Genomic DNA, 12,022 nt, shown 5'->3' on the forward strand with positions numbered 1-12,022 from the left:
TGGAATGCTTAAAGCATCCCAGCATACACCAAAAATCAAACTGGGAGATGGAGATGGTTTTGGAATAGCCTTGGTCGAAAATCTCTTGGGTCACTTTAAGAGATACGGGATAAAAGATGTCCTCCCAATCTGGTAGATTTGGAGAGCTTTTATGGGGCAGAGGGACTAAATATTGCCAACGGATGATGTGGGATGCTGATTAATTCCTATGAAAGAAGTCTGAATGCTAAAACTGAATACAAATGTGCTTTAAGTACATATTTAAAGGTGTGTGCACTTATTGAGTCAAGTCCAATCCCTTTTCATTTGTCATGTTTTTCCTACTAAGGTATATTTCAGTCGAAATGCGTACAACGTATTTCTGCAAGATATCCTTATTTGGGCATTTCCTTCGACCATGCGTTACAGTAAATTCAGTTGCCATAATCAAGTCTAGACAGGTAGGGAAAGTAATACAGATCCATTCAAGCAGTAGCAGACAAAAAGAGAAGTTATCTGGTTTAGGGAGATGTTTTGGCAATATTGGGTTATGAAATGAATTGCTTAAACACCTGAACTTGAGAAAGGTTGTGGGGTTTAGACCCAGTTTTTCTTTGTAATGAAGTCCACAAGAGGAATGAGATGTTTTCTTCTGCTCAGCCGACACTGACGCAGAGGAAAAAATAGATATCTGCTCACATTATGGTTAAGAGAGTGAAAAAGTCATTGACAGCTTTGACTGATGGAATCCAGAATATCCTTGTAAGGGAAGAATATGCGTTTAATTTGTAATTAAAAACACACGTTCAGTCTAAATTCAAAGATTCACGGGGTGTTGAGAACCAGCAGGCTGTGGTCTGTGCTTTGATATGTATGAAATTACTACAGAAAAAGCTAGCAACATTAAATGACCTTTATTATACAGCTCAAAAACATACATCACGATAGATTTTTTTTTAATACATTCCCAGAAACATATTTGTCTGTCTCAAGCACACGCTTACAAACAATGACATAAAGTGCTTCACAGTCAATCATACTAATTCCTTTCATTTTATTTACAATGCTAATGCCGGGTTTGGGGAAGCAGGAAGGGTCAAAGGAGAGGAACAGAAATTGCACACATAAAGAGTTCAACCAGCGCTTTAAAAAGGGGGCCCAGTTCTTAGCACTGAAGGTCCTGAGCTCAGATCAGATCAGATCCTGGCTCTGCTCCGAGTTCTCTTCAGGTATTCTGGTCTCTTCTCACAGTCCATAAAATATCCGTAAGGTCAATCAGTCACCCTGAACCGCCTTTTGAGCGTGAGCAGTAGATGGTTTGCTGTGTTAGGCTGTCCATTAGACTGAACCTGTCCAGGGTGGACCCTTTTCTCTTGTTCCTGAGCTACTGGAGACGGGCGCCACCCATTTCCGAGACCGATGGTCTTCAATTCTAGTGCTCAAGGTCCGGTGTCCTGCAACTTTTAGACATATCTCTGGTCCAACACACCAGAGTCAAATAATCAGGTCATCAGCAGGACTCTGGAGAACTTGACTGCATGCTGATGAGCCGATTCAGCCATTTGAGTCAGGTGCGCCGGACCGGGGACACACCTAAAAGCTGCAGGACACCGGACCTTGAGGACCGCAATTGAAGACCCCTGTTCTCAGACTCTGCTAAGCGGGTCTGAAAAACGGGTGGATGGGGGTCAATCGATACATATCTTACAACACCTCTAAACATCTGGATCACATCTGGGAGTTCTTGAGGGACTTCCTTCGAATAGACTCGTAGGATTCGTCATTGAAAAGACGGTCGATGGTGGAGATGAGGGACGCTTTGATGGCGCGGCCCAGGCCTCTGGCGGCAAACACGTACATCACGGGATTAAGGGTACACTTGATGTACACCAGGTACAGAGAGATGTACGTGCACTGCGTCGCTGAGCAGCTACTGTGTGTCACGGCCATCAGGAAGCGACAGACAAAGAAGGGCACCCAGCAGGTGAGGAAGAGGAGCATGGTGGAAAAGAGCACATGGTACATCCTGCTCATCTTGCGTGCCATTGATGGGGTTGTCCCGCTGGGTGTTGAAGGCAGTGCTTTATTGATGGTGAGCAAAACGGCCGCGTTACTGCCTAGGAACACCATTAGAGGCAAGATGAAGCCTGCAATGGTGTCTGTCAGAATTAATCCTAAATTGGATCTCCCGCCCTCCACACACTGCTTTGTTCCGTTGATTGTCTGCAGGTCAGCAAAGTAGATGTAGGGGACGGAGAGGACGAGGGCCATCAGCCAGAGGACCCCACAGACCAGAGGGACAGCCCAGGCGGGTCGTTTGAGCCGAGCCCACACGGGCCTGAGCAGACACAGGCAGCGCTCCAGAGCCACGGCGCACACGAGGAACGCAGACATGTAGAGCCCCAGACACCTCAGGAATATGATCAGGTGGCAGACGGCCTTTCCGAACGGCCAGCTGTAATCGTTGATGAGGTAGCCGATCATGAGGGGGGTCCGCAGCAGCAGGATGAGGTCAGCCAAGGCCAGGTGCAGGACGTAGACCCGGAAACTGTTGGCGGCGCGCGTTTCCTCGGTGCTGCCTCGGCGCACCAGGTGACGGCGGCCTCGCAGTCCGAGGACCCAGACCACCAACCCGTTCAGAGAAATGCCCACCTTCCAGAGGCAAACGGCAGAGATTTAGATTTCATTATCAAACAAAGTACATCCGCAAAAAAAAGCTCTTCAGCTCTCACTCATCAAACGGCTTTGATCATAAAGATAACACAGAGTCAGCCCGTGACCGTAAACAAGGTTCTATTTAAAGTTCAGGAAACCTTGAAGAGATAGAAGATCTCATGCAGCCCTCTTTGTCAAAATCCTCACTGCATATCATAGCAATGTATATAAATTCAAGCAGAGCTTTTCTTACCACGAAAATTAGTAGCGTGATGGTAATTTGGATCGCCTTGGAGGCCTCATTCTGCAACCAGCTGTAGTCACAAGCGGCCTGCGTTGCGTTAGAGTCAGCCATGGAGCCGATGTTGACCTGGAGAAACACACGGCAGCGATCCTCAGTGTTGCAAAGAAGGAGCACGATTGCAAACGTGTTGAATGTCTAAAATGATGAAAAAAGGCTGATGTCCTCAATACAAACCAGACTGAAACCACATACTTCCTTCCTATCTTCTGTTCTGTACAAGGACAGCTGCAACAGCTACAAGGTACCGACCTAATGGTTTCAAACCCTTTGATGGTGGTTTTTTCCCCTCGCCCCATAATGAACCATTAATAAAAGCATGTGGAAACAGTAGGTGTGTCCACGTAAGTGATTAAGGTAAAAGGAATTTTTTTTTTGTTATACATTTCAGTAGCCCGAGGGTCAAGGAGGGAACCTGGATCCAAACCAGACCTGTTTGTGCGTAGCTGCATGCAACGGCTCATGTGCTAATGAACACTTTATTTCTACCCAGAGCCAATGTGTGTGCCGCCGTTCTGAATGTAGCTGAGATTAAAAAGCAATTTTTTCCTTCAGAATCAACAGTAACTAATGTCAATTTACAATCTGCTACAGAAAGGCTCTTATTATTAGAGAGTTAGTTACCTACCTTTCCAATATTCCTCGAGTGTAGAAGATATGGAGCAGCACCTAGGGGAAGGAGTTCCTGCTTGTGCTTTTAACACCTCTCTCTCTCTCTCTCTCTCTCTCTCTCGCTCTCTCTCTCTCGCTCTCTCTCTCTCCTTTTCTGTCTTTCCTGCTTGTGATTGCAACATTCATTTCTGCTTCCAATCATATCTGCTGAACTAGCAGACGTTTTAACATTTTGAACAATAAAACCCATTTGCTCGCAGTTCAAACAACCTTATCAGTTGATTCTCTTCAGTAAACATGCATTTGTGCCTAAAATGGCTAAGTGAACAAACGGGTATATGATGTGGGGTTATAAACTCTTAAAAGCAGAGAAGCTTTGCTTTTAGGTTTCCAGCAATATACACATTTGAATGTGAAATAAAGTCACTTTCTTTAAAAAGACAGCTGACTCTAAAAGTTTTAGCTTTTTGATGGCATGGTTCAGTTTTATTTACCTTGATATCTAATTCAGGGTTTTGCACAAACCTGAAAGTGTGAAATGATGTCACCAGTGCTATTCTCATTACTGTGTTTAATGCATTTCATAGTGTATAATAACATTATTATTATTATTATTATTATTATTATTATGTAAGAATTCCTTGTTCATTTGATCGTTAGGCTTGATTCTTTGCCTAATTGCATGTAATTGCCTAATTGAGTATGTATTTGCATTTTATATTGAGTGTTTCCGTTGTTTTTTTTAAATGTGTTTTTTCTTCTTCCTGCTATTTAACATAATGCTTGCAATATTTGTGAAACAAAACTTTTCTGATAACAGAAGTTGGTCAATTCAACAGAACTTCCTGCTTTCCTAAGAGCGTCTGTTAGTGTGTGTGTGTGTGTGTGTGTGTGTGTGTGGTTAGGGTGTTATTGCCACCAGCTGCGATCAGCTGAATTTTCCCCCGATGTTGGTGTCCGTGTTGTATCGATTTATCATCATTTTTTTTTTTTTTTTAGAAGAATAATGATCACTTTCACTGTGCACAGTGCTGTTCCTGGGTACCAGGCGTTGTCCTCTTACCAATTCTAAATTTAGTCCTAAATTGAGTACTGAAAAAGTAATTTCCCTTTTTAAGCCTCGTATTAGTTATTGAAAATAATACGAGTTATTGAACAGAATGGGGTAAATCTAATGTTTACCTACATTTAGCTACATGTGATATAAATTAAATGGTCTTGTGGCTCTGATGTGATCCAGAGCCACACCTTATTTTGTATGACGTCAGGATGCAGTAGTTTGTCTATACCACTAGATGGCAATGTTGCTCATTTAGAAAACTAGATGGAAATTGAATTAGTATTTGGATAAAGATTTCTTCTCTTAGTTCTTTTTTAAGGCTCTCCGTACGGCACAGATTGGAAAGGGATTTTTTTTATTCCAGCTCCAGATAAGCTAAACAAGATAAAATATGGAAAAGGTATTTGTATTTCCTGACTTTATTCCCTTTCCCTTGTAGCCATCCATTCATCTATCAAACCAGTGGTTTTTGAAGGATTTGTTTTTTTATTTATTTATAGCCTGAGCCTTGATAAAAAAAAAACTGCAGTAATTTCACAGTGAATATTGTATATTGTATACTGTATATTTAAAAAGCTGGTCAAAAACTGACTAAGAAATCTGTTTATTTGAGTCTTTAAAACACAGGATAAGGTCATGAAAATCAGAATCAAATTATTGCCAAGTAGGTTTGCACTTACAAGGAATTTGTCTTGGTGTTGATGGTGCAGACAAAACAAAATAAAATAGAACAGATTTATATACAGAAGCTGTATACACACAGTAGACTGTGCATTAATGTAACGCAGAAGCTTGTAAGTCTTGAACGGGGCAGAGAGGCAGTATCCAGTGTCACGGGCGGCTCTTGGCCTTGTTGATAAGGCTGGTAGCAGATGGGAAAAAACTGTTCTTGTGGCATGAGGTCCTGATGGACCACAGCCTCCTGCCAGAGGGAAGTGTCTGAAATATTCTGTGACTGGGGTGTGAGGGATCAGCCACAATCTTCCCTGCACGCCTCAGAGTCCTGGAGGCATACAGGTCCTGGAGAGATGGAAGATTGCAGCCAATCACCTTCTCTGCAGACTGGATGACACGCTGCAGTCTGCTCTTGTCCTTAGTGGTGGCACCAGCGTACCAGATGGTGATGGAGGAGGTGAGGATGGATTCAATGATGGAGGAGTAGAACTGCACCATCATTGTCCTTGGCAGGTTGAATTTCTTCAGCTGCTGCAGGAAGTATATCCTCTGCTGGGCTTTCTTGGTGAGGGAGTTGATGTTCAGCTCCCACTTAAGGTCCTGGGAGAGGATAGTTCCCAGGAAGTGGAAATACTCCACAGTGTCAATTGTGGAGTCACAGAGGGTGATGGGGGTAGCTGGGGCTGAGTTCTTCCTGAAGTTCACAACCATCCTGGCGTAGGTTCCTGCAGAGTCCAGGTGCTGGAGGGTGTGGTGAAGGGCCAGGTTGACAGCGTCGTCTGCAAAAATATCTATGAATCCTTTTAGTTTTTTAAAAGATTATTTTATACTTTTCTGATATTAACCAGAACTAAAGCTTTAAAGATTATTTCAAATAATGGTAAGACGTAGTCGCCCAAAAAAGTTAAATTTAGTCTTTTGGTTTCTCACAATTCGGTTTACAACAACTGTTTAAATTAGATGACAATCTCACAGATTCACAAAGTTGTACATCATAGTATTTTAGCTTAAGTATTTTAATCCCAGAATGTGCAACATTTCAAGCTAAGTTCAAACTAAATATGTGTTTTCACCAGTAATATACATTTAAGAGATAAATACAATGGTCACAAGAAAATCTGTTGGTTTTGTTTGTTGTCAAAATTCACTATGTTGGCAAGTCTTTTTATTACTTTCAAATAATCAAATAGCTTTGTTGCTTTGTCCAATATTTTCCATTTCATAGTAACTTGTCTTAATGTAGGTTATTTATAGATTTAAAGAAAGCTTATTCTTTAAAAAAAAAAAAAAAAAAGAAATCAAAAGGAAAAAGTTGTGAATCATGTGGCCAAACAGGCAAAAAAGCTTTTTGAAAAAAGGAATCAGACCCTTAGATTTTTATTCAAATAAAACTTAGAACATTACTTTTTGTGATACGATACAGCAAGAAAATTTATGGCATCATGAAAAAAAAAACATGCTGTACAAATTCAGAAGCAAAACCTCTTGACATCAGTACGCAGGCTACAGTGGAACACTGACCCTAAGCTACTCTGTTTTAGGGTCTGTCTATTTTACGAGTTGTTTTTTTTAGCTGTGGTCTTTACAGACTTTTTGAGTTAAATTATTGTTTTAAATCAATGTAAACTTTTGGTCTATTGTTACCATTTCTTTTATCATTTTGAAACTAAACTTAGAACCTTCTTAAGATCCAACAGTGCAAAATGCAAATGTATGCATTTTTTTTACTGGTCTTATGATTTTGATCAGAAGTGTAATATTATCCATGCCAGTGGGAGGGTATGTTGCTCCTTCCTTAATATGAGCACTGAAGGTCTGCTACTGAAGAGTACATCTTTACCAGCTATTGAATTCAGACAAAACGCCTGATAAAGTGAGAAATTCACTTTTCTGAAAAAAAGAGAGGGGAATGTAAAAGTGATTACTATATCTAGCAATGTATAAAGCAAACAAATTGACTAAATATACATTTAATTATATAAAAATGACATAAACATATGAGTAAGAAGAATGTTCTAATCATTATCTGTAAGCATTTAACTTATTTTCCACGTCACCAGAAATAGTGAGTTCACCACCCTGAGCGTTGAGGGGAGGGGGGAGTGTGTGTGTGTGTGTGTGTGGTTGGGGGGGTGGGGGGGCACTTAATCTGGCAAACCCCTGCAGTACCCCCACATCCCCTCTAGGGGTCGCGCCCCCTACGTTGAAGACCTCTGGTTTGGTTTATTCCTTTTTGTTCATTCTTTTGTGTTTTTGTTTTTACTCGTGATCCTTTTACATTTCGATTGTTTCCTGTTAGATCTCTGTTTGACAGTTTCTCTAGGGTTGCTTGTTCAGCTCCACTCATGTTTACTGGTCTTTTCTCCCCTCCTCTGCTCTGCTCTTTACTTTCGTCTCAGCTGCTCCACGTCTCCCATGATCAGCATCCTCTCTTCCTCAGCTTCAGCTCATCCTCACTGATTAGCTCCTGTGGTCTGCCTCTCATTTCTCTTCTTCTTCTTCTTCTTTTTGTTAAATGGTAGATTGTTACCTTGACTTTTAGGTGCATACCGCCAGCTACTATACCGGAGAATGAGCCATATCAATGTAATGATTACTTTATATACCGGTTTGTTTTGCTGTCCCCTGGCTTCTCCTGCCACCATGCTCGTTGTTGTCTCCCATCTTCAGTTCTGTTTTCGGTTTCTTGCACCATGCTACTTTTGTCAGCCGGTGAGTTTTTGTATTTTTCTTTATTAAACCAAGTTCTATTACTTTTAATTTTCTGTTAAAGAGCGTCTATCTGCATGTTGGTCCAACCTGTGCCCCACAGCTCCGTCTCCCAAGAACATCTCAAGTCTCCGCTAGATGCGGGGGCCATCCCCCCCGTCCTGCCCCCCTCTGCTGGCTGCCGCCTTGGCCCGCTGGTGCCTTGGCGGGCAACGGGTTCGGGCGGATTCCTGGGTGGGTGCCGGCTCATTCCTGGCTGCTGCTTCGCTGGGCCTTGGCCCCCCGGGGCTCGGTTGGGGCTCCCGCCGTGGTGCGGGGCGCCCCTGGGGCCCATGGCCGGTGCCACTTCAGTGTAGTTGGCTGCTGACGGAGCCCATGGGCTCGTCCCAGCGGCTCCTGGGGGCTTCGGCATTGCAGTGGCTGGGGGATTTCCTAGGGGTCGTCTCTCCTCTCTCCTTGGAGGGGGTTGCAGATTTCCTGTGTTGGCCCCTCTTGGGTGCCCTGCTTTGGGGGCCTCTTTGGGGGTCTGGGGTTATGAGTCCCCTGGCGCCTGCCTTGGTGCTCAGGGGAGGATGGCCTTTGGTTCTTAACAACCACTATTGAGCATCTTCTTCTGGATAAATTTCACATAAACAAGTGCACTCTCACTAACACCCACAGGTGCTGGGTCCCAGGTATTAAATGTTCACTTCTATACAGAAAGACCGTAATTTATTTTTTCACTTTCTTTTCTCAGCTATCACATTATACATGTCAGTTTAAATAATAATGATTTAGCAATGGTATCAAGGTGTTACTTTGTCATATCTGTTATACTATGTCTGTTGGTTGTGCTGTTCTTTTTACATCTCTCTTTCCAGGTGATGAAGCAGACGGAAGACGTTTTATCATTCTTTCCCTTTCATCTCTTCTTTCTTTCACCTCTTCTGTTTCTTTTTTTCTCTCTTCTTTTTCTTCCTTTACTCTCCTACTTTCCCATTGTAGCGTCCACATAATTTGAAATACTCCCTGCAGGAATCACAATAAAACTAGTTACATGCATAAACAGTGTTGTGGAGTAACGGATTACATGTAACGACGTTACGTAATTTAATTACAAAAAAAGAGTAACTGTAATTCGTTACAGTTACAATGAGAAAATATGTAATTCAGTTACAGTTACTTCCGAAAATATTAAGAATTACAAATTTAGTTAAATTTTTTTAAAAATATAAAGAAAAACCTTTGCAAAATATGTAATGATATTTTTATTGCTTCGCGCCCTGTATCGCCGTTTCCCGCTACGGCTCCTTGTGTCTATCACTCTGATGATCCATCCTGTGCTGGTGGAGCCTTCTGAAAGAACAGCAAGCGAGCGGACGTTTCCAAAGTTTGGCTTCATTTTAAGGAAGAGAAAGATGCAACAAGGCGCTTTGCAATCATGCAGTCTCTTGTTATTCACAAACAACAATAAACCGTGAGAGCCGGCGTGTGTTGTGAAACTGCAAAACTTTGTCTTAGGCGGAGAATCAAACGCGTGTCTACACAGCTCAGCGTTCACAGTGTTGCGTTCGTGAGCGTTGCAAAGCTATGGTGCATTCAGGAGCATGGGACATTTCAGTTTTACAACGAAAAAGGCAGAAAACAGAACAGAACTTAACTCATACAATAATGTATTTATCCAGAAACACTGTGGGCTTTCTTACAATACTGAATGCTCTATAATTGTATTTCTGTTATTTTTGATTATGCTAGCATCTGCTAGCTTTTTATTAAAAAAAACTATAATATTACAGCAGCAGATTATCAAAGTTTTTCAAAGCCTGTTTAAAAGCTCCAAATGGGGCTTCAGATCATACAGCAAGAATTGTGCTGTCATTGTTTTACAGGGCAGAATTTGCATTTGCTGACTCTTGTCCTTTAACTACTGATGGATATACAGGAATAGAGTCATACAAGTGTCAATTCCCAATTCCACTTTTTTAAGGTTCACATTCAGTTCTCAAAAATTAAATGTTGAACATGGGTCAATACTCATTAAAACCTTAAAGTAATCAAAAAGTAATCAAAAGTAATTAGTTACATTACTTTTTAAAAGTAATTGAAAAAGTTACACTACAATTACATTTTAAACAAAGTAACTTGTAACTGTAACGGATTACATTTTTAAAGTAACTTACCCAACACTGTGCATAAATAAAGCGGAGCACTATGCGGAAGCTGATTGCTCCACTTGTGAAAGTGAAATCTGTCGAGCTCTATTTGGCATTAAGACATCAATTCTTGTTGCCACATTGCTAGACAGGACACTGGGGAAAATAAAATTGCACACTTTTCATCAAGCCATTATTTCTGTACTAAAAGGTAGTTTTTAACTGTACTGATATAATATTCTTATTCTTCTAAGGAATAAAATTTCATCATCTGTTGACGGATGTCTCAGTCTGCGTGTGAATATTTCACATAATGTGTTTCACTTAGTTAATTGATTTAATGAAATTATTTATTTGTTCAATAATGTTTTTAGCTTATTTAATCTGAGTGTGTGTGTGGTAAATTTAATAATGCTGCTGTTTTAAAGTTGTATTTTTTGGTAAAAAAAACTTTTAAATTTTTATCTAAATGGTCGACTGTAATAAAAAATACACGTCTTAAAAGCCTTAAAAAAAGAAAAAAGAACCAGTCGACGTAAAAAAAACAATAAAAACATTTATTGCTGCACAGTCTGACTAAGTAAATTAGACTTCCGGTTCTGCATGTGAGTCTCAGATTCTGGGATGGTGTCGACTTAGTTCAGCTTACTTCAACTTTGTCTATTGTCTCCAAAAGGGCGAGTTGCTGCACAGTCAGCCTTATTTTATAAATAATTAAAAACTACAATAACCTCAACAACAATCCTCACATGCTAGAATTTATCAGTCTGACTGCAGCAGCAATGAAAGATTTCCTCAGTCTATTGGTTTTACAGATTTGTATTCTATGTCTCTGTCCTGATGGCAAAAGTTGAATCTCAGCCCAAAACGGAAGACCGTTTCTTTGGACTCAACAGAACAAGAATAAAACACTTTCGCTGAAAAGCTCTATTCTCAGTAAGCACTCTCGGGTATCTGCGTTGTGGCCGCAGCTCGACTGGTCATCAATCGCTGCTGGAGTGATCCAGGTGCAGCTTCTACTAAACGCTACTATAACAAGTTGTTGTGGCTAAATCTGTGGATGCTTAAGGATATTTTGAATTTTTGGACTTACATGTGTTAAAGCTCAGCTCTGTGTGTTTGTGCTGACTTTTCTTCTTCCAGCTGTTCCCATTCAGGCGTCGCCACACTGCACATCCTTGTTCATCGCAGCCATTAACCTTTCTGTGTCCGTCCTCTTTTCCACTTATTCGGGGCTCATCCATATTCAAAAATCTGGTCCAACACATCCACTATTCCTCATCTGTGCAAGTCCAGCCCATCTGCATATAATGGGAAACCTTTCTATGTAAAAGCAGCAAAACAACAATGAACATACTGTAACTAAAACAAAATTGTCAAAATGAAAATGTAGAAAACCTTAATAGTATTAAAGAAATAGGAAATCATATGCAACCTTAAGAGGTTAATTTAGACCTTCATTTTAAAAATAAATAAGTAAATAAAGTAATTAACCAGCCTTATTTGCATTAAAACAGATAAGCAAGGTATTCAAAGCTGTTGGGATGTCGTTTGAAACCTAGAGGCCCCCCACGCTCCCGCTCCATTTCAAAGATCCTCTATTTGACCATAAACAAGGCACTAAAGACCAAAATGACCTTTTGTCATGACAGCAGTAAGTAGGACGCAAGCGCAAATCAGGCAAAGGAGGAGCAATTTAACGAGGAAAGAAACTTACAGAAAGAAGCGGTCCAGGAACTGAAAATACAGAGGAACAAGGAAGGAGGAATCCACAGATGAAAGCAGACGAACCAGCTCTGGGTAGAAGGAAGGGAGAATACAGAGGTAGGCTGGAAGTGATCGGATGACATTAGGAGCGGCGGAGGAAGGGGAGTGATGAGGGGGAGGATACACAGGGAA

General features: G+C 41.2%; 1 protein-coding gene across 1 annotated transcript; it reads right to left on the reverse strand.

Annotated features, from left to right (window-relative positions):
* Positions 1 to 877: 877 nt before the first annotated feature.
* On the reverse strand, positions 878 to 3,650 carry LOC105920417 (C5a anaphylatoxin chemotactic receptor 1). Its single transcript, XM_021312573.2, has 3 exons — positions 3,564 to 3,650; positions 2,888 to 3,004; positions 878 to 2,631 (listed from the first exon to the last, which is right to left on the reverse strand). Exons 2-3 carry the CDS (start codon positions 2,987 to 2,989, stop codon positions 1,708 to 1,710), a joined length of 1,026 nt encoding a protein of 341 aa, XP_021168248.2. The 5' UTR covers positions 2,990 to 3,004; positions 3,564 to 3,650; the 3' UTR covers positions 878 to 1,707.
* Between the last annotated feature and the right edge of the window lie 8,372 nt (positions 3,651 to 12,022).

The sequence above is a fragment of the Fundulus heteroclitus genome, chromosome 4 (assembly GCF_011125445.2).
Source record: "Fundulus heteroclitus isolate FHET01 chromosome 4, MU-UCD_Fhet_4.1, whole genome shotgun sequence".
Classification (NCBI taxonomy): Eukaryota; Metazoa; Chordata; class Actinopteri; order Cyprinodontiformes; family Fundulidae; genus Fundulus; species Fundulus heteroclitus.

What these genes read in the sequence shown, in the direction of transcription:
- LOC105920417 (XM_021312573.2), bottom strand. Translation starts at nt 2,989, where the DNA reads ATGGCTGACTCTAACGCAACGCAGGCCGCTTGTGACTACAGCTGGTTG. An exon ending in TCACGCTACTAATTTTCGTG is followed by an intron (nt 2,632 to 2,887) that starts GTAAGAAAAGCT and finishes TGCCTCTGGAAG; the next exon opens with GTGGGCATTTCTCTGAACGG.